Source organism: Coloeus monedula (genome assembly GCF_965178545.1).
Source record: "Coloeus monedula genome assembly, chromosome: 19".
Classification (NCBI taxonomy): domain Eukaryota; kingdom Metazoa; phylum Chordata; class Aves; order Passeriformes; family Corvidae; genus Coloeus; species Coloeus monedula.
The window spans coordinates 8,001,180-8,023,350 of NC_138799.1; the positions used below are offsets into that span (position 1 = coordinate 8,001,180).

The 22,171-nt window shown below is 43.7% G+C and overlaps 1 protein-coding gene across 1 annotated transcript in view; it reads left to right on the forward strand.

Annotated features, from left to right (window-relative positions):
* RAB11FIP4 (RAB11 family interacting protein 4) overlaps positions 1–22,171 on the forward strand; it is a gene marked incomplete at both ends in the record, with an annotated part of 114,817 nt that overhangs the window by 45,679 nt on the left and 46,967 nt on the right. The window contains one exon of the mRNA XM_082294199.1: positions 4,439–4,527. Within this exon, the coding sequence (XP_082150325.1) occupies positions 4,439–4,527 (89 nt within the window). The remainder of the gene's footprint in view (positions 1–4,438; positions 4,528–22,171) is intronic.

A 22,171-nucleotide genomic window follows, 5' to 3' on the forward strand; every position in this document is an offset into this window, starting at 1 on the left:
AACTACATTCAATTAGGTAACCAGATTTGATTTCCTATAGTATTAAAATTGCTTAATAGCCTGTGAAAATTGCCTGATATGTTACAGGTTAAATCTCCTTCTTGGAGCATTTGCAGGAAGCAGCTTTCCTAAAATTGAGTTTATTTGTGGCCAGAATGTCTGTTTGCAAATTGAATGTTTGTTAGGGTGTGAAAACCATTTTTTAAAATTAAACTGATTGTAAACTTATAAAATTATCTCATAAAGGATATCATGTCTAGCAACCTGAGCAAACTGAAAAAGTTAAAGGTTCATGTTTTCCCCTTCCAGTGACTTGTAAATGACTTTCATCATCTTTGCTTAGGACTGAAGATGGCCCTGTTCTGGCCAAATGAGTTGCATTTGCTTTTGTATTTGTAGTGTTAGGAGAAGTAGTTTTTAAGTCAGATAATTTTGACAGACCAGACTAGAGAGTGACTCAGTGCTTTGTTAACTAGAACTCATACACATCCATGTTTCAAAGAGTCTCCTGAGTGGACAGAGAAGCTGCTTCTGTGCTGGCTCATCAGATGTCTTTAGCCAGGGAAGAAAATTCAGCAGCTTCTGGCCACTCTCATTTTGTGATCTGATTGTTTAGTCCTTTCTCCAGACACAAGAATGCAGCCAATCTGTGTCACAGTGATTTACATCGAGCACGGCCCTTTCACAGGGTGTTTCTCCATAAAGGACACCCTTCAGTGGAGCTGCAGCAGTGAGTGCACAATGACCTGGAGCTATTCCTGGGTTACTCTTTGCCGCTCTCTGCTGCTTCACTGTGATTGCAGTGCAGCTAAGTCTTCTTGCCAAATGCTGCCCAGAAATGTAGATGAAGTTTTCCCAACCGCAGCAAAGGAGAGAGAACATTAATATCTTATGACACAGGTAGACAAGACATCCTAATGAAATATCTCTAATCAGCCATGTAAGTGGTTTTCAGTTCTACCTTTTGCAGGAAAATGAATTTATAGCAATAATAGGACATCTCTAGTGCAAGAGGTCCTTAAAGTAGCCAGGAATTATTCCTTTGCTTCATTGCAATGGGTTATTTTTGGACAGATTCTAGCCTTGGGTGCATACTGCTGCACAGCTTGAAATATCCACCACGGCAGTTCTGCAGACCTCAGCACACAGGATTCTGCTCAGGAGTGGTTCTGCTAGCAAAGAGCAAATCTTTGTCCAGTACCTTCCTATTTCCACATTAAGATTTGCCAGAGTAAAGCTTAATTTGTTGTTTTCTGTCTGGACTGTGACAAACTGATTTAGCTCACTGGCACTTCCCAGGCTGCAAGCCAGAATGTTTTCTGGTAATAAGAACACACATGGACAGCATTTGAGACACTCCAGTGTTCTCTCTTTATGTTACGCCATTGTGTAACCCTCCTGGAGTACCTGAAAAATTCAAATTATATTTAGATGAGGGGAGCAAAAGGTGGGATTGTATTGGCACTGTTGCAGAAAAACACTGAATAAGAAAGCTGATGCATCACCTGACTGTGCATCACCTTCCTGGTGTTAAGAGGTGGTCCAAGGAAAAGACCAGCATCAGTCCTCCAGAGTGAAGAGATTCCAATTTGTGTCCTCACAGGGAAGAGGAGAACACAGAACTTGTTTTTAAAACTCAGTTCTTGATAGGAATAAAACCAGTGTCACAATCTTGAGATTCTCAAAGCCAGTGGCAATTTTTCCGTTGATTTGATGCATGTTGGAACTGGTTCAGATGTCTGCAAGGTAGTGATGATGTGGTTTAGTAATCTCAGAAGAAAAAGGGCTCTTAGCATTTCCTTCTCTTCTTCCCTTTTTTATGGTGTATAATAACATGCAAATCTTCCCTGGAGGATGAAGCGAGCCAGGCTGTCATGCCAGCTTGGATGCAGAGCAGTGTACAGGGGATACTGCCTGTTGCACACCCAGACATCTGGTGCAAAAGTCGCCTTTGCAGAAGGAGACTGGCTCAGATGAACTTACACCCTGAATCTGCCAGCACTGATGGAAACTTGGCCTGCGACTACTGTAAAAGCAAGATTTTACTTTGTTTGCTATTTTAAGCTATGCAGCTTGGTAAACAAATTGGATCAAATTCCTGCTGATGTTCTGGAAATGGGTCAAGTGCTTGGTCAGGTTCTGGATCAGGCCACAAAAGCCTGGGTCAGGTGGCTCTCGTGAAGAACTGGTGAGGGCTGCACTGAGTCAGTTGGATGCAAAGGAGGCAGTGCTTTTCTCCCCAGTGCTTTTACTGAGAAAATGGCAGGCCAAGACCTATCAGGAAGTGGTTCTCCGTAATGGACAAGGGAAATGGAAGAATGTGATAAGGAGTAATCTTAGGTAAGAAATGAACCAGCAAAGAGAGGACACAGAAGACTACATTTCAGACCCTGGAGATCTGGGAGCTGTTTGTAACTCTAGCTCTAACAGACCAGTCTGGCTGGCCTTTTGAAAGGAGGCAAGGTAGAAACATTTCTCACGCCCTTGTTTTGGGTAGTTAAATCCTTTTTTGAAGACCCACAGCTTTTGTGACTTTTCCCCACTAAAAAAGGAAAAAAGAAAATTGGGACAGGAAGCACTGTTATTAGTACAACTGCATTAGGAAAGTAAAGCTTGAAATTATGGTTGAAAATATGGTTGTTGAGAAATTTTAGAACACTGTAAACATACTCCCTGCATTACGCTAATCTGCATCCATTACTGTGTAACACTTGGTATTTATTTTCCTTTTTTGCTGGAGGTAACTCACTTTAGTGAATAGGTGCTCCATCTCATGCAGAGACCTTTTAGCAAAGCCGTTCATACCTGTGATGAGTCTCACAGTGGGTGCTGGCACAAGGCAGTTTGATGAGCAATAAGCTTTGGTTATTAATGTCAAAAGATACAAACAACAGATTGAATTTTCCTCTGTGAGAGGACTAGAGAATAACCTTAGGCAAGCACGGAGCACTTTATGCTAAAACCAAGAGGAAGAAAAGGATTATGGCTGGGTGGGAAATGTGACAGTCACAGGCAGGGCAGGTTCTGTAAAAAGATGCTCTCTCCAGGCAAACAAGTTTAATGTCTTTCCTCTACCAACCAGTAGATTACATTTTTGATTGCTAGTGCCAGATAAACTCCTCTTTGGGAAGTGACCCTACCACACATTCTTGCCCATTAACTTCTCCAGCAAAGTGGGCATTTAACAGCTTCATTTATTCTCTGTTCAGTACCACCTGAGAATCTCACTTTGCTGAAGAAGCTGAAAAAGGAAAAATGTCTTGCTGCCTTTGTTGATGTGACACTTCTGAGATCTTAATGATGTCTTCATTCAGCAGGTGCTGCCTCAACATGTGCCTGTGTGTGGCAGACAGGGACAACACAGGGATCCCCCCTATTAGGCTTCCTCCATCTGGTCATTTTTTCTGGTTTTTAAAGTACTTCTTTCCTTTGCAAGGGACTCCTCTCCATAACCACAACATGTCTTCATCCCTACAGATGTTATTCCTTTATGTAAAACCAGGAGAGAAGATCAGCTAATAGTATAAACTTGTTCAGTTCACACTTCCTTCCATCACCCTCTTTTCTCTGGCTCGCCTGCTTTGTGATTGGTATCCATGTGTAATGTCACAGCCAAATATATTGCATTAGTGCTGGGATGGAAGGGAGGAATAACTGCTGAGCAATTGCAGCTTCCAAGTAGGATAGTGCGCAACACATGCTGAGAAGGTTTCACACAGTCTGGGCCCAGGACTGTGAGCTGGGTGTTCTAAAATAACCTGGCCTGACATTACTGCCTTCTGCAGCTCACCCTGCCAAGTGCAGTCACTGGTAATTAATGGAGAACGAGGCATTTGGTGATTTCAGTGCTTCTGTATTTGTCTCATCTTTTCAGATGAGAGAAGGACTGAGGGAAACACAGACATTGATTTTTCCAGCTCTTAACGTGATTGTTAACAAAAGCAAACACAGAAGCTTAAAATCTCTGGTTGCAGCGCATAGATATTTGCTTGCCAAACACCAAACACTCTGTGACAGAGCTCTTTTTGAAGGGGGATTTGTGACACTTAGGTATTGCCCCTTTGTCATTTTGACCAGAGAAAATTAGAAGCAGCTCCACTGACACTAATGTGTAGTTGTCACTAGCTCATGCCACGCCTGCAAATCCAGTGTTTGACTCCAGGGTTCTGGCTTTGGTTAGAGGTGGGTTTGTATCCCACAGGATAGTTTAACAAGCCAAGCTGAGATAATTGGATTTACCAAGTTCCCCATGTTGAATGTGTGCTGGGCAGAACTCTGAAGACAGAGTTTTGTTATACCTACTTAAATAAATCCCAAAGCTGCCTTCCAAGGTTTTGTGCATACAGATTGGCTACAAACCAGTGTTTCTTCCTCCATTGTCCCTGTAATGGAAGTTAAACTCTTGGCCTGACCATTTCCTCTTGTTTCTCTTTGCCAGGCTGTGAAGAGTTACTAAAAGACGTCCTGTCTCCTGAAAACGCTGAGCCCCAACACTACGAGCCACAATATGTTGATTACTATTACCAGGTAAGAGAAGCACTAATTCTGTCTCATGTTAGTAGACTGAGGAAGCCTCTGGAGTGATGTGTAGTTGGATCATTGTAAATGCTGTTGTTTTACTTGGCCTATTGACCCTTCCTTCCTAGATTCATGGCTGTTAGCAAGCCATCTATACTGTTTTAGCTGCATTTAACACGGGTTAACTGGTGGGAGAGTATACAGCATTTAGGTAGTGTTCCTCTTACAAGCCTCAGTATTTGCCTGCCTGCAAGGGAGATCCCTGTGCAAGCTCGCTGGCACCTCACAAGTGGAAAACACTGATTTGTGTCTAATTAAATCAGTCAAACTTTGTAGGTGAACAAGTCCTCAGGGACCTTCTGCAGATAATAAACAGGGACTCAACAGCTGTTGGGAAGCTGAAACAATACACCGTTGGAAACCTTTGATAGTATTTTGGCTGGTGGGTGTAGCATATTTTTAAACCATTAAGGGTTCTCATTTGTATCCTTAATTTGCCAGGGTCTGTGCAGTCTAAGAAGCAGAACAGTGCTAAGTTTTCCTTCTGGCATCTCTTTGTCCCTCCTTTGCTTTACTTTGGTTTTAATCACCTCCACCCATGTAAATTCTGAAGATTAAAGGTGCAGTTAGCATTGTACATTTAGAGGAGGACTGTGTGTCAGTGGTGTTATGAGACTGCAAATGATACTGAAATCAACAGGAAAAGCATTTTACCTTCACAGGTGGTGAAGTGTGAGGACAATTCTCATGTATTGAGGAAGGATGTGATAAGTGTGCTGGTGAACTGGTGTAACGCCACTCCGTGCTGTTACACAGAATGGTTTCCACTGTCCTTACAAAAATAGAGACATTTCCTGCACCTCAGTGTCCATCACCACTCTGCTTGTTTCTAACCCCCTGGTTTTTGTAAGTGATGCCACAGATACCCACCATACTGTTGCTTGGTTACCTTAACAGATGCCATAAACCAAACTCCTTGGTTTGCAGTAGCTGATAGAGGTTATAAAATGAACAGGCTCTGCACACACTCCATGTTCCCCTGTTGCTATGCAGACATTGCAGGCTGGTTCTGACACTCCAAATGTAGGTGACAGTTGGGTCTGTATTCCTCAGGGATTTCACATCTGCTGTCACCCAAAGATGTGCTGGGGAGAGCTCTTGAAGACAAACTGCAAAACTCTGCAAACTGCACCTCTTCTGCCATCTATCCTCCAGGAGAGCCTGAGGGTGGGAATTGCAGTTGCTAATCCTGGTAGCAGCTGCTGAGTTTCCCATTTGAGTGCTGGATTTGTGCCTCTGGGAGAGGGAGGGGGCAGAGGGTGACCCTCCCTGTTCAGAAAGAGCTGATGTGACACTGCTGTGGTGGAAGCCTTGCTGGTCACTCCTGATGTCCACCAGCCTCTTGGATGGTCCCTGCAGGGGGTGGTACCACTGCAGTGGGGTCCTGCTGCAGTGTTTGCCCACTTTGATGGAACCAGTGCAGGATTTGTACAACCTGGGAGCAGAACCAGGTCCTTCCCCACCTGTCCAGGCCAGGTGAGCTGTTGTGGCACCGCTGCCCTCCAGAGGGGCTAGTTCCATCTCCCATCTGCAGGTCCTCCAGGTGCAGTTTGGAAACTGTTCGCTAGATGTCAGCTAAAGACTAGGAAAAGGCGTGAACAGCCTCTGCTCCTGCCTTAAGGATCCTCTGCTGTGGCGGGAAGTTGGAGTTTTCAATCTGATGAAGCAGAGGAGAACTGGGGTTCAAGTGGATTTGAGATTATCACCATTCATGACCTTTGTTCCCCGTTCCCAAGGAAGCACATACGGAAAACATATGAGCTGTCCTTGCATCTCCCAGACCTTAATGAGTGGGAATTCCTGGTGCTGTTACCAAGTTTATGGGCAGCTCCCATTGGCACAAATGGTAGTTGCCTGTCTAATCTGATTTTCACCCCAGTATCTGTCTGATTCTCAGGTGCACTCAAATTCCCAGGCAGCAGAAGGACACAACTGCTGTGATGGTACAAATAGATATTTTAAAAGGGAATGCATCTTTTTTATTCCACCCAAGGGGCTGTGCTTACACAAAGGCAGGTACTGAGAGGGTTCATTGTTATGCTGTCTCTGCATTCACACGATGACTTGAAAGGGAGATTTATCCTTGTCACAAGTTATTTCCCCTGTCCTCTGCTTTCACTTTTTCTTCCCTTCCCAAGAGCTCCCTCCCTGTATTCTAGCTTTCTGAAGCCCAAAGGCAGCAAACTGAAGAGGTGAAGGTAATTTCAGGATGTGGGATGAAGTGGCAGGAGCCACCGTGAGGTGCTGAACTGATCTATCTGTTTGTATATGTTGAGTCAAATGGGGAAGAAGAAACTGCCAAGCCTCCAACCTTTAATTACAACCAACTGGCAATTAATTCAAAGGGATATATAAAACCCCCTGATACCAGGAGCTTGGGGCATTTCATTTGACATTTTCTAAATGGTCTGATTTTACTTTTGGTTTTCCTTCAGTGTAAACAAAGAGCAAAAACTGACAAGCTTTTAATGTCTGATAACTTTGCAAAAAAAAAGCAGGAAAAAAATCCTATTGTGTATGCAATTCAAAATGTAAAGGCTATTCCATGGAAGGTTCCTAATGGCCTATATTGAGAGGCTGTGTGTGTGACATCACAGGCAAATGGAGAGCTCTGCCTTGGAGCTGTTAAGATGTGATATGCAGGACATAAAGAGCGTAACTTGGTGCTACAGGATGTCCCACTGACTTCCATCAGCATTGATTCAGGCTGCAGAGTGTGTTTTCTCTATGGATCAGAGACAGCTGGTCCAAAGAAATTAAGGAGGATGGGATTGCAGTTCGGAGATAGCAATTTTAGAGCCCTTCAGCTTTTGGACCTACAAATAAACCTGTTGCATCTGTGAGTTGAGTCTGTTGATTTGGTTAAAGTCTGAATGTGCTCCATTTGAGGCACTGCTTCAGTCGAGTGCTGTTTATTAGTATAATTTCTGTCTCTCACAGTCTTTAGGGAGATAATAGAAATACTCTGAATTTGCCAGAAGTCAAATTTATCAATCCCAAATTCCTTTCCCAGTGTTTGCTGCTATGGCCTCAACTCTTGTTTTGCCTTCAGTTTGAAGGGAGACAAAAGTCTCCCTAGTCCAGTTTCCTTTGTGGCAGGCATCTGGTAGCACTTCAGAGCCCTTGGATGGCCTTTTGGAGATGGTAACCAACACAAAATCCACAGCTGAAGTACGTGTGTGAAAACCCAGACCCTGATTCAGCCAGCTCAAACAAAGCAGAGTGCCTATGTCTCACATTTCCAAATGGCTGGCTCCGGGCCTTCCCAGGCACCCAGCCAGCTGAGAGCACTAGCCACAGGACTCAGAGGGAATTAGGCTGGCTGCATCTGCAGCTCCCTGGCCAAGATTTGCATTGCAGGCCTTGAGAAGCAGTGGTGTTGGTCTAGGTGCTCTTCTGTCTGAGCACCTAAGTTTAGGGAAAAGGGAATCAGAACAGGAGCTCCTTTGTGAACTCTTTACCTGGTGTATTTTGGCTGCTCAAATTTGAAGGGAGCCTGAATCTAGATCACCCCAATAGATGACAGAAGGGGGGGGGTTGAGTGACAGATCTTAGAGCCTCTCACCATCAGCTAGCAGGGCACTTTGAGTGCTCCTTGTGAAGGGACAGACTATTTTTACCTGTGAGTTGTTGCCTTTTCATCTGGAATCAATGGCCAAAAGCCATACATGCAAACCCAGTGGAAGAGCATGATGTAAGGTACAATAACGGCAGGGTCCTTGTTTTAATCCAAGCTGTTTGTTTCTTATCGATTGTTGCTGTATTGAGTTGCCACGTACCTTTTCTTTCCTGTTCCCATCTCTAAATAAGAGTGAATTTGTCTCTTACCAAAGTACAGGATGATCGCTGCATATCAAAGAATGAGCTGCCTTTTCAGTCCTCTGTGTGTTCCCCTGCCTGCCAAGTGATTAATTACACTGTATGAACAGCAGAAAAATTGTTGAAACATGACAAATAAATTGTGTTTGCCTCTGGGATGAAGCTGGGACTGCTGGCTGATCTGCTGCTTTGAAAATATTTTCAGTAGCAATTAGGAGTCCCTCACCAGCTTCTGAAAAAAGGTTTTTTTCCCCATTAGCTGCTTGAGGATATCTGCTGACACCTGTGGCAGAGCAGAGGGGACCTTCTGCACTGCAAAAACACTGTGATCCAAATGGGTTTTTCACTAGGCTGTGGAAGAAGGTAGCAGGAGAGTCTATAACCAGAATATCTTTAATTTTCATCTCATATATTCAGTGTTTTGAAGCAATGACTCCACGTTTACCATCGAGTTACCAGTGTTCTTGGGCAGAATAATTGACCTCATTTGTTAGAAGGATTTTCTTGGTACTGTTTTTCCTAACATCAAATGCAGGTGTTACCTTTGTGTTAATGTGAAATACGTCTTTCCTTCCACCTTCTGCGGCAGCATTAGCAGAGACACTCCTATCTTAACAGAAAAAGCACATAAGATGTGGTTGAGATGGAAATACCTTTTCAACCAATGGCCAAGAGAAGAAGCCAGTCTGTGTGGTAAGGACAAGCAGTATTAAATACATCAAACTGAAGCTTTTTTCCCCCCCTGTTTCTTATCAGCCTCCAGTTTTCCCCACCACCCACACGCTCTCAGTCACTGTTGGCTCCCATTGTGTTTTCAGCCCTGCAGATGCTCAGTGTCTGTGTGTGAAGATTCCCCTCCCTGTGCTTGAGACCTGAGGTGTTTCTGCCACCCTAAGATCATGCACACAGTGCATGTTTGCATATTGCTCCCCTTGCCAAGCTGCTGGGGGGCTCCTGTGTCCTGGTGCCACCATGGGACCTGTACATCTAGAAGTCTGTGTTATATCTGTTGCTCCTAAATCTGCCAGATTTTCCTTCCCCTCAGCTTCTGCTGCATCCCCTGAGAAATAATTCTGTTCAGCATCTCCAGAGCTGGCCTTTTGTGAGGTCCAGACTAAGGACTGATCCCAGACCCTGCTGAAATCAGTAGAAACACTTCTTAGACCCTGGCAAGTGTTAGATCAACACCTGGGGTTGTTCCCGACATTGTTGTCTGAATCCCTCGCTGGAGGGGTAAGGTGGGAGAAAAGCTTGTTAATGTATAGCCATGCAGTTATAGAGAGGAAAATGTGCCTGTTCCTAGGCAGGATTTCACACAGGCAGTGCACTGTCTGCACCAGTGAGAAGTTTATTGTAACCTCTACAGGCAACACTCAGCAATTCATTTTTCTTATTTTTTTTCAAGCATCAAAAAGCAACATTAACTGCAACTGCTGAGAAACCCCCAGTGAGCAATTACCAAGAGCAATGAAGAACACAGTGTGCCCCCATTTGGGATTCATTTACATGGAAATTGCCTGCTTTCACCTGGTGATATTCTGAATTTTATTTTTTATGTTTGTGCATACAAGCAAAAATAACTGTCCTTGGTCAAAACACCTGCATATAAATAACCTGCCTCTCTGGCTGCTCAAGCTGATTCTGAAATGCTGCCCTGAAGACCTGCTGTACTGAGAATGAGCAGTTCTGCACTTGGAGCAAGGCAGGCACCTTTCAACAAAATAAGTGCCAACTTCTCCAAACACAGCCATAAAAGAGATTGAGGATTATTTTCTTTTTTGAAACCAGCTTGAATTTTTGATTTGGTGGAACATCACACACTGACATTTTTAAATGGGAAATTACTTTTTCCCTGACTCATTTTTGCTCAGTTGTGGTATAAAACACACGTAAAATAACTCAAAAGAAGTGAAACACTCTGGCCTGGTCAAAAATAGTTCTCTTTCTCAAAATGTGTTTTGGGTTTTCTTCAGAAAGAAATCTGAGCTTTTTACTTTCTCATCCTTTGTTGGGCAACAAAATACTCTGAGATCTTAGAGCCTGCATGCTGGAGAAATGTTTTCCCACCCAATTCTTGCCACAACACCCCAAATGCACTCCCAGTGTCTGAGGCCAGCAGGGCTGGGGGGTGACCTGGTAGAGAAGCTACAGCCCTCAGAATGGAGTCTCCCAGTGCAAAGTGTTGATTCAGATAGTGCCCTGTGAGAATCCAGCATCTGGGCTGAATTTGTGTCAGTGCTTTTGTACAAATTCTGCCAGTTAGCTGGTTTAAATTTTAAGCACCTGCTCTTGCAGATGAACCACCGATCTCCTGTAATAGAAGCATGAATCAGTGAGGGGCCAAAGACTGATTACTCCCCACAGGGTCTTATCAAAATTTACTGTTTCTTAGGGCTATATTTGGCTGGGTGGTTTGAGACAGGGGGAAGTGTGACTGCCTGGTTCAGACCTCACTGCTGTGACTCAGCAACAGAGATGAAGTTCCAACTGGAGCATCCTTCCAGGCATCCATAGGAAAGTAATTTTGTACACTTACTGTTATCTATGTCTCTTTTTTTTAGTATTTCTGTTCTGTGGCCTAGGTAGAGTTTTGCATAGCATTCAAAGCTTTACCATTTTGAAGCCTGTCACCTCTCTCTTTGGCAGAACCACTGTTTAATAGACGTTTTCTGTCTCAACCTTAGTTTTTCCTTCTGAGGCATTATCTTCAACCTTTTAATCTGCTGATTTTCTGACAGAGCACAGTTTTGGGGGTGTTTTTTCTGAAATTGTCAGTTGCCATGGCAAAATATTCCTCCCATCCTTGGATAAACCAATTTAGGCTGTGGCACAGTCTTTAGGTAGAAGCTGTGAAATGACTGAAAGCTAAAAGTTGATCTCTTTTATTGAGAAAGTCACATCCCTATTGATTTAATCCTTCAGGTAAGTATGGCTTTGTGGTTTAGTGCCTTTTGCCTTTTGTTTGGTGTACTGAAAATCTGTCCACCTTAAGTTGTGCTGTGTCTTGAGTGCAGCATTCTTAGCAAGAAAAGCAAAGAAATATTATGACAGCACTCGCCTTGCTCTGAAGCTCCTGTGAAAGAAATGCAACTGCTGGGTGAGAGGGTGGTGGACAAGTCCTGGCTCTGATACATGGCTTTTGGGAATACCAAAATATCTGTAACAAAAGTAGCTGTATGAGGGCTGGGCGCACAGCATTCACTGGGTTTCTTGACACTTGTGTGACAAGGAAATCTTTGCCCTCCAGTTCATAAATTGACACTGGCACCCTCTTTCTTGATTTTTTTTTTTTTTTTTTTTTTAATTTCTTATTCTACTTTGTATCTTTTCTCCTTGCTGCTTGGGGAAATTTCTGCTGCCTTTATGGAAGATTGTGGGACAATTCATAATTGTCTTTCTTCTTCTTGGAATATTTACAGTGATAAGGCTGTGAAATTGAAATATAGGATTTTTTTTTAAGTAAATAATATCAGTTTAAATTGGTTGTTTTCTTTTTGTTTGCTTGTGGGTTTGGTTGTTGGTTTTTTTCAGAAGAAGAAAGTTTTACGTAAACATGTAAAAGCTGGTTGATAAAGCCAAGATTCCAGATTATTATGAAACTGTAAAGAAAAAGTCAACCACAGAGGGATGTTCTAGCTGATAAAACCAGCAAAATCCCTCATTGCACAAGCAAATAAAAAGGATCTGGCTGCTTCTTTTCTGCCTTTTAGCTTCTCTGATGAATCTGAGAACAGTGTAGTTTTTTGAAGGTAGCTTCTTCCATTTTTCAAAACAATAGCTGCATGTACTGCTAGAAATTTTCCCACTAAAATAAAAACATTCATCCACAGATGAAATCCTACAGGAGTCATTTCTGTCACACAGCTGTTGCTGTGCTGAGACAGTATTTCAGGGTTCAAATACATGATTTCAGTAGCCTCAAGAATTGTCACCAAAGTGACCCAGACAGTTCATGAAATTGTCCAATACTTTTCCCAGTTATAAAAGCTCCAGGACACCTTTCTCATGTCCTTCGTCTCTCATGTCACTCCCAGCTCTTGCTGGTCCAAAGTCCCCACAAAACTATGTGGTCTCTGTCCTGTTCACTCAGGTGTCCCCCCCAGGTTTTCCTGGCCGGGCTGTGAGCTGGTGTCAGAGTGTCACAGAAGTGCCACAGGGGGACCGTGGCACTGTCCTGCATCAGAGGCAACAGAAATGTTTAAAATTAAACCATCATATTCAACTGGGCTCATAGAGCTAAAATAAGATCTTGATTATCCTGTCTGTTTTTAGAAACTGGAGAAGAATCAAAATGTGGTTTGTTTGTTTGTTTTTGAACATGCTGCAGTGTAGAATGTATTTGTTTGGGTGGAGGCAGGCTTTGCCAGCACTGTCACACATCTGGGCTCAGAGAAGCAATTTGTAACTGAACAGGAAGAAAAAGTAGGCCAGTCTGCAAGAGAGTATCTAGGAATTACTCCTGAGGGATTTGTGCTACACTGCCTCCAGCAGCTGAAAAAACAGCATGAAATTGCGATTAAAAATTAAGATGAGATATGGACTATTTGACCTTCTTTCAGTCAGGGACACAGAGGCCCTGTGTAGGATGGGGATGCAGAGAAATGCAGCTTCTGTTGAGCGATTACATGCCAACAAGAGGCTGCTGAGGTTCATCCTAAGCTCAGTGGAACAGGGAGATCATTTCTTTCCTTGCAGAACCCAAACCAGTTTTGTCACTGGTTAAAGTAGAGTAAAACTGTCCTTCCTCTAATAGCTGCAGATGAGAAATAGAAGAGAAACTGTCAATTGTTATGTTTTCTGAATTTACAGAAATCTAGGCAAGATTAATTAGGCCCCTGAGAGGCCTTGTTAATTAGGATTTAATTTGCCAAATTTGCTATTTGGCTCACCTTTTTACCCAGGCTGTTGCTGTAAACACCCAGTTGATTCCAGCATCAGCTGGGGAACAGGCCATGAGACAGAGCAGCCTGTTTGGGTGGATGTGTACCCTGGATCCCAGGCTTGTTTTCCAACTTGGTTATGATAAGCTGCTAGGAAGTTTAAGTTGGAATAACAGTATAACCATGGCAGTGTTGATAGGGAGCTGCGCAAGTGCTGATGAATGTTTTGGGCCGACAGTGTGAACCTGGTGGCTCAGTCTGAACCACCAGGGCTAGGAAGGATTTGGAAAGGGAATGCACAAAGCAGAAAAGGCGTATCAAAAAGGGTGATTCCTCGGAGCTTATGCCAGCCTGTGTAAATAGGACTGTGATAACAAACTGTTTGACTTTGCAAGAGGCTTTGATTTGTCCTGAGTCATGGAGCCTGAGAGTCTGTGAGGAGACAGCCCTGGTGTGAATCCTGCTCGTTTGTTAGCTTTGGGCATCAGTCTCTGGTCACTCCACATACTGTTTGGGGAAAAGGCTTTCTCAGTGTGTGTTGGTGCAGCACCACATAGAGCCAAGCAGGATTATGACTGGAGGAGAGAACGTTTGCAGGCTGTGCACCCTTTGGTATGTACAGCAAATACATAAATATAGTGTAAATACATCATAGAGTTTTGGCTACCAATTTGTATAGAATAGTGCAATACTTAGGTAAACTTTCTTGCCCACGGTAGAAATTTATTCATAGCACTCCAACAAAGCCTGACCTCATTTAAAATTGGAGGAACTTCTCGAATTACTCATACTGACTGTGCTACCACCTTCTTCAACCAGCAGAGAGGATGTTTGTCTTGTTTTGGTAACAGAGAAACAGACAGAACCTCAAGTATTTTTGTATGTTCTCCACAGGAAGTTTCCTGTATCTGTAACTGTTCCACATTTATTACTGGCATATGTGTGTTGAGAAGATGATTGATGTTTGTTGCTTCAATGAGTTCTTAATTACTGTGTCCTTGAAGGCTAATGCCATTGGGGAACATTATTGTGGGTAACTGGGGCATGTGCCCTTTCATCAGGAGATGGACCATATGGTTACAATGCCCTAAGGCACAATCATGGAAAGGTCTAGTGCATGGAAGATGGGAATGTCCAGAATGGAGAGGGGTATTCAAGAACCATGAAGAACTGTTGGTCAGATTCTTAGATGATAAAAATCAACTCAAGAACATGAGAGAAACAAGCCTGTGTTCCAGCTGAGCTGGTTGGGGTTTTTTCCCACCTTGTAAACTTCTGAGACTGTTACAGTAGGAGCTTTACCCATATATATCTCTCCTTCCAACTCTTACAGCTTCACCTTCAATAGACATCTCTTTGGGTTTTTAGAATTTCAGAATTTAAAATGGCTTGTCACTCCTCAGAATATTTCACAGACTAGTTATTATTGTGAAAAAGTGAGGAGACCTGAATAATGAATGAAGTCAGTATTTCACTGCATCTCTGAGATCTGATTTTTATGGAAATCAGTAATGCACAGTATTTTATGAGACTAATAGATAAATATTACCTTTCACGGATATTTGTTTTCCTCTGAACTGTTCAGCACAAGGATCAACAACCATCCCATTATGAATCACACTTTGCAGGGTTGTCTGGCTGTGGGAGCTTATTACTGTATCCCACAGCCATAGGGAGGAGAGGAGAGAAGATCCAGCAGGCAGGAATTGAGCAGCAAGATTGATCTATTTAATTATTTTACAAACTCTTTTATAGACTTTTTTCTTCATAGTCTAATTTGGACAAAGGATCAGCCACCCCCTGAGTTGATTGGCTAAAATCCTAAACATCCATTGTCAAAATACTTTTCTACTGTACCATAAACAAAGCTCTGCAAGGTTGCAGGTGTTCATTGTTTATAGAACTGTACTACTATCTTCCATGAGAGAAAAGTATCTCACGGCTTAGAAGGAAGCAGGAAAATTCCTTGCTAACAGCATTTTTGTATCCACAGGAGCTGCCACGTTTGTCACCTGGGAAGCTGTCAGTCAAGTGACAGAGTAAATCACCAGCTTTCTCTTTCCATCGTGTTTTGAAACTGCACTTAAAATCTTTCTGCTTGTCTCACTGCCAAGCCAATGGTGAGATATTAGAGGAATTGTAAAAGGGAGTTTTGTGTGGTAAATTCAGAGTTCAGCTGTTCTCTAGTACAACTCCTTGCCTGTGAAGAAACTCCAAGGAAGCCTTCTCAGATTACTGCACCCTGACAAAACACTGCCATCAGGAGACATCCTGTGTCATGTCGTGGTTCTCGAATCAAAGGGGAAAGAGTTTGTGCTCAGATCTCGCAGAAGGTGCCCTGCCAAGAGTGACTGATACCCTGCTGGTTTACAAAAAAAAGTTTTAGCAGTGAAATGTATTGAATAACACTGCCCATGTGCTTCATGAGGCAAGGTCCTAGAGCTGGGGAAAGTCCTGGAGCACTTTCTCTGCAGTTATTGAAGGTCACTGATTTCCCCCCATAAACAAAATCGTCAGATGTTTCCTGACTTAGAGCCAGGGCATTACTTGCTGTGCTGCTGAGGGACATGCTTTTCCTCTAGCTTGTGTGTAGTCTTACTAGATCAAAAACCTTCACAGGAAGAGACAATCTCTCTTGATTATATTTTTATAGTGCCAGTCATGTGGGGCTGTTCCTTTTCCTTTCTCCTGGAAGGACAGGATCACTTCATTTTAGAAGGAAGACACCAGAAAGGGAGGAAACAAGCACTAATAGGAGTACTTCAATATTTACTGAATGAAATGGTCATATTTCGGCTGACTTAGATACTTGTGTTATGCATGGACTCACCTTCCTATGCAATGTCTTCTTTCCTATGAGGGAACTGATACTCAAGAGAGGAAGGACTCTCCTGAATAAGTTCCCAGGAGTTCAGACTGTGTTGGGACACCCCCTTTTACCTCTGTTAGCGTGGCTCCCTGGGACTGGCATGTGCAGGTCTACTTGGGGAGGCACCACATCCCATTTCCCAGGAGACTGAGGCTGCCTTCGCGCTCCTGATGCTTGCACGAGAGCCCGTGGATAACAAGAACCACATGGACCACACACCTTTCTGCTTCCTGAGGCATTTCACCATCTGTAACCGCTTCTCAGATGACTCAGGGGGTCTCAAAGCTTCCCCCCTGCTGACAACTCACTGCCTCACAGGACCTCTTTTCTCATGGCATCTGAACACTTCCATACTGAACATGATTCATTAGAAGGGAGAGGTGAGTGTCAAGGGCAGAGATCAGCATTTAAGAGTAGTTCAGTGTTTTAATTTGAGCAGATTATGGAAATAGAATGTGAAATATAACTAGAGGTATTTTGCTCCCTGCTGAAATGGTAAAGAAAGGTCATATTTAGCACAGGGAGGGCCCCTTCCATGACCTGTTGTTTACAGAACATGGGGCACTGCAGGCCCTTGGCTGGACTCACCCCACAATCATGTGATGTCTTGGTTGTCAGTGGACGGTTCCAGCCTGCACTGCTGGTCTTAGCACAGCTGCTGGGTGGGAATCTTCTTCATTGGCTTTATTTCCCTCTAATATTGTATATTCAGAAGTATCTATGCAGCACCAGGCCATTGACAATACTGCTGATTACTTCACATCGCTATTTAATTAGGATGAAAGACAGGGAACGAGCAAGTGGAGATTTTACACTTGGGAAAGAAATTGATTTATGGAACAATCAGACTGCTAGCTCCAGTAGGCTTTTCTCTAAAAAGCAAGAAAAGTACTCTTGTCACTTTGGGGTTGATTTAAATCAGGGAATTTGTACAAAATTATTCTTCTCAGCCCGTGATGGCAGAGACCTAACAGTGGGGCAGAAGTGGATCGTCTGTTACATTCTGTGCTGTACCTCAGGAGTGAGGAGCTCAAGCCTTCCACAGGCCTGGACTTAGCAATGCCTCAGTGGGACCCCATTGAAAGGCCTTTCCTGGGCCATACCTGCTCAGTCATAGAGCTCTGCTCTTGCTATAGCAAGGAATTTCTTTCCTTTGACCAGTGTAGAATGGCCTGGGAATTAAAACTGGTCTAATCTCAAGGCAACTATGGGATGTACCTAGGTGCTGCCCTTCCCCATGCCTCGTATAAATGTGAAAGGTCTGGATGGTGCTAATATTGTCACAGTTTTGTCCACACTCATGAGCTTTATTGGACAGCTGTACATTTCTCCTGAAGCTGGGAGATTTCCCTGAGGCATTCTGAAATAGATGGTGTGTGAATTGAAGGTGTCTTGCCTCCTACAGCAGATCTGCACTTGCTGTTCCCTGCTCCAGTCTCAGCCCAGCATCACCCAGTCTGGCATCATCACACCATGCTCTTGCCAGGCTACCAACAGCCCATGTTCAAGGCCTTGCTGTCTGACACCAAATGTCTCCCAGTTCCTGCTCACAGTGAAGCTGAACCTTTTCCTAATATGTTTGTGTTTGTCAAGGAAACTTTACACTGGTGATATTTATAGTCTTAGTCTAGAAACAAAAGGCTGATTTCTGCCATTCTCTCAGGCTGCTGCAGCACTTACTGCCACAGAGTTCCTGTGGGGAACTGTAGGTTTGGCTGAGCTATAGCTGAGTTGCCTTTCTTCCAATTTCTGTAGCTAGAAAGGAGCATATTTCTGTGACCAGGGTGGAGAAATTGATACGCTTGGCTAATGAACATTTGTCAGCCAAGAAAAATGAATTCTAACTTCCCCGTTAATGAAAGGTGTACTTGGAGGGACCCTAATGCTAAACACAGGACCAGGAGAGAAAACAGCTGAATCCATTTTCCTATTGCTACAAACCTCCTGTGATTTTTGGGAAGGGCAGCTGAACCGTGCCTTCCATATACCATGTTGTCCTCCCTATCAGTAAAATAAGGATAAAACTGTAAGTTCTGACTGTCTGAATGGCAAACTGGCTGGCAGGGCACATTCACCTGACCATATGTGCCAGCTCTTCTGAGCAGAGTAGCTCCCTCCTCTTATCTCTTGCCCAGCTCCAGAGAACTGTCATGGAATTAACACATCCTGCCCCAAGTCTGAGAACAGCAGCCACATCCCTCAGCTAACAACTCCAAAAGGGCTTGACAGTTAAATAATTGCCTCTGCTGCCTGGCTTTTAAGAAATGAAGTGAAACTTAAATGGGAGTTCTGCAAAGTTTGATAGTCCTTCCACTCGGCTGTCATCATTCATGGTGGGCGTTCAAGCTTCCAGCCTAATGGGGATTTGTGAGAAGGCATCAACTCAGAAAAAGTGTCAACAGCACCACAGGTCAGACAAGGACATATTATTATGCACCTTTGAAAACACAGCCAGACTTCACATCTCAACCCAGCATGCAGCAATCATTAGTCACCCTGGATAATCCCCTTGACCTATTTTTTTTTTTCCTTTCACAGTGGTTACATTTGAAAATATTGTCTAGAGCTGGTTGGGCCCACACAAGGTTGTTAATTGGGAGCTGTCTGGTTAAGGGGTGACACAGAGGCAGAGTTCAGCACAGTGTGCTCAATGCCTTGGTTGCAATGCTGAGGGTTCCCAGGGAGGTGGTGGCTGGGAGGCCTTGTGTCACCAGTATGCACAGGGACTTTATTCCTGATGCTGCTGAAGGGGCTGGTTCTGAAGCACCTGGGTGCTTTGGTTTATCTGGAATTAAGGATTTGCCAGGAGCTGGCCCAGCAGGAGGGTTGGAATGTGAGAAGCACTAATGACATTTATTTACACGAGTGGGAAGAGCACAGTTGCAGCAATGGACCAGCCAGGAAAAGCCAGCCCACACACCTCCATCCCAGAGAGGTAGGTGGGCATGGTTTTAGTCATTAGGGGCTTTTTAGGGGGTTGCCATCCTTCTTGTTTCCCCCTAAGGCTGGTGCCAAAGCTCTGGGAAGCAGCACAATTCCCAATGCACTGGGGCTATCACTCACTATCGTCTCACAGCAGCTGCTTTCCATTTTCCAGAAGGACAAGTGTGGGGTGGCCCTACACAGGTGGGGAGATGTGGAAATGATCTGCAAGCTTGGTTTGGAGGCTTGTAACTTCTGAGAGGTTTATTCCACATACTATAGATCAGTTAAATTCCTGGAGGCTGAGGCCAGAGTTATGGAGATGAAGAAATTAGCATAAAAATTATTTACAATACTTATTCCATTATTATACTATCAAAGTGCTTCACAGGCTCTAATGAATTCCTGTTGCAGCTTCTCTGGGAGCTAGAAAATTGTTATTCATCCAAGTTTGAAGGAGATAAATTGAGTTGTTCAGGGGCAAGGCCCAGGTCGGTGGCAGAGTCAGATTGGCTTCCAGATAAGCCAGGTGCCTGCATACCACTGAGGTCACAGAAGATGTCCATCAAGTGGGAACAGGTACCTGGGTCTCAGCTGGTGCCCTGTCTGCTGGGCCAGCTTTTCTATCTGAGCATCTGTAACAGCACTACTTCTGTGCATGTATGTGAAATTTGATACTGAATTTCAAAGGCTAATAATTTTCCAGAGTGCTTTTCCTTGTTCCTCTGCAGAGCCTGCCCAAATGAAAGGCAGAGCAAAGCAGGGCTCCCTTGACTCAGCCAGGGAAAAGATCAAAGCTCTGGATGGTGCTGAAGGCACATGCCTGTCTTGCTTACCTGCACTAGTTTATGAAGCTGCTGGTCTAGGGAGATTGGTAGGTGTCAAATCTAAAAAACTGCACCGGGGTGACATTTTAAGTTTGCTGCACCCTTGTACAAAAGGCATGTTCTAACTGATTAGGCCAGGCTGTGTTTTGCTAGAAGCCAGTTTTGGATATCTTGTTTCTCCCTATCACATCAGCCTTTCTGCCTTTTCCCTGGTGTCTCAGGGGCCACAGGTGCACGTGTTGTTTATCCTCCCGTCCCTACAGGCATAAAATTTACAAGGCTGAAAAAAATTTGCAGTGCTAAAATTTGGAGCTGATGGTCATGAAGTGTGGTGCCTACGCTGCCAAGCAGAGGTGGTCAGAAACTGCTTCTCTCCTGCTGTAAGGTTACACACGTGATGTCAGGAGTGGTGCATTGAGTGCAATTGGGGGATGGTGCTTGTGTCTTTGTGAAGTTGTTTCCTTGTCTGTTTTTGACCTACTGTGACAGGACTGAGCTGTGTCAGCCTGTCCTGCATATTCCTACCTTCTTTAAATCCCTGGGTACTGAGTGCTACTGTCTGTGCTCTTTTGCTGTTCATTAAGGGATTTAGGGCAGAAGTGCTTTATGTTGCCATCATCATCTTGTAAGGAGCAAAGAACAAATGCGGTGTATTCCCTAGATCCAGGATAATCATATCTTGACAGCATACTAACCAATCATCTCAAAATCAGGTAACTCTTTCCCATGTAGCTGTGTAATTACTGTTTAGTAGCCCAGACTTCAGTGTGCAAGTAACTAATATTTTCAAGCAGGGGTTTCAAGGAGGAGCACAGTAGGCCACGACTCCTGGTGTAAGTCCTCCATCTTCTTTGAATTACTTCTGGGATAAATTTGGTCTCTCAAATCTTTTAGTCTACTGAACCACAGAGCAGCCCTAATTATTGCCATATTGGCCACAAGGAAAGAGTGTGTCCCGCTCCACCTGAGCCACTGTCCTGCAGCTGATATTGTGTTCAGAGTACATCCATATGTTGGCTCCCCAGGAGCTCCTCCTAACCTAAGAGATTATAAACTAATGAGCTTGAGCCATACTTTGGGGATCAATATAGAAGAAACTCTTAGAAGATGGGGTTGTATATTAGAGTGGGCTGAATGTCTCGATGGTAGAGATTTACTTGTAAGCCAGGGAAGACAGCAAAGATAAAAATTACAATTGCTAACATTAGTACCTTGAAATTGCTTTTTGTCTCTGCCTCCAGCTCCTTTCTTTCTGGTTTAGTTGGTTTTCCCAATGTTTGTGATGTGTCATGACTGTGTGTGTGCATGCATGAATCCAAATTCTATCCAGCCAAAAATTTAGACTCATTCAAAAATACTAACCACACTTGGAAGAGCAGCAGAAACTGTACAGTATTATTCTTTTATGAAACACAAAAGGATTTTTTATGGATATAGTTAAAGCAAGACAGACCTTAATCTGTGGGACTTTACCAGTGTAAAAATTATTTTATACTTCAACACTATTCCCATATGTGAAAGAAATCAGTGAAAGCTGATACAAGGCAGTTTCCCACTTGCAGAGCTGCCTCTTGGGCTTGAAACATTATTTAGGTGCATGTGATTTGGGCTATATTCCATAATATATGTGTCAAAGCTATAAAACAAATTCCCAAGAGATCAGTGTCCACCCTGAACAGCGTACGTACACCTACGTCAATATTGGCTGTGGACACACTGATAATTTAATGCCTCCCATTTTTTCAGAGCTGTGTGACCCTAACGAAGAGGTGACTTCATGTCTTGGTTTCAGGTTTACCCCAGACATATTGCAGCAATTTTCTCATGTTTTTTAGTGCTCAGTTGTACCCAACTGGCTTTGTATTTGCTGCATGATTACGCCTTCAGTGTCCAGATCATCAGACCTTTGCGCAAACCAGCCTGAGAATGGCCTTGCAAACATTCAAGGGGCTGGTGTGTGTTTGATTTCCCTTGGTTTGTTTGCTTTCCATTATCTGTCTTCATGGTGATAAAACCTGCTGCTGTCAACCTTAGGAGTGCTCTGGCTTTGCTGTGTGGAAGATGGAAGACACAAAAGGAGGAATGATGTGCAGGCTCTGCTCCAAAAAGCTGCTTCGTGGAGCTTCTCCCCAGAGGAGCCAAGAGGAGGGAAATATCGACCACATAAATAGCAGGGACTCTCCAAGAACGTGTGTTGAAATAAAAGCAGCTAAAAATAGTCTCGAAGACTAAATGTGAATCATCTGGAGAGCAACTCGCAAAATTTTCTGCAGGAA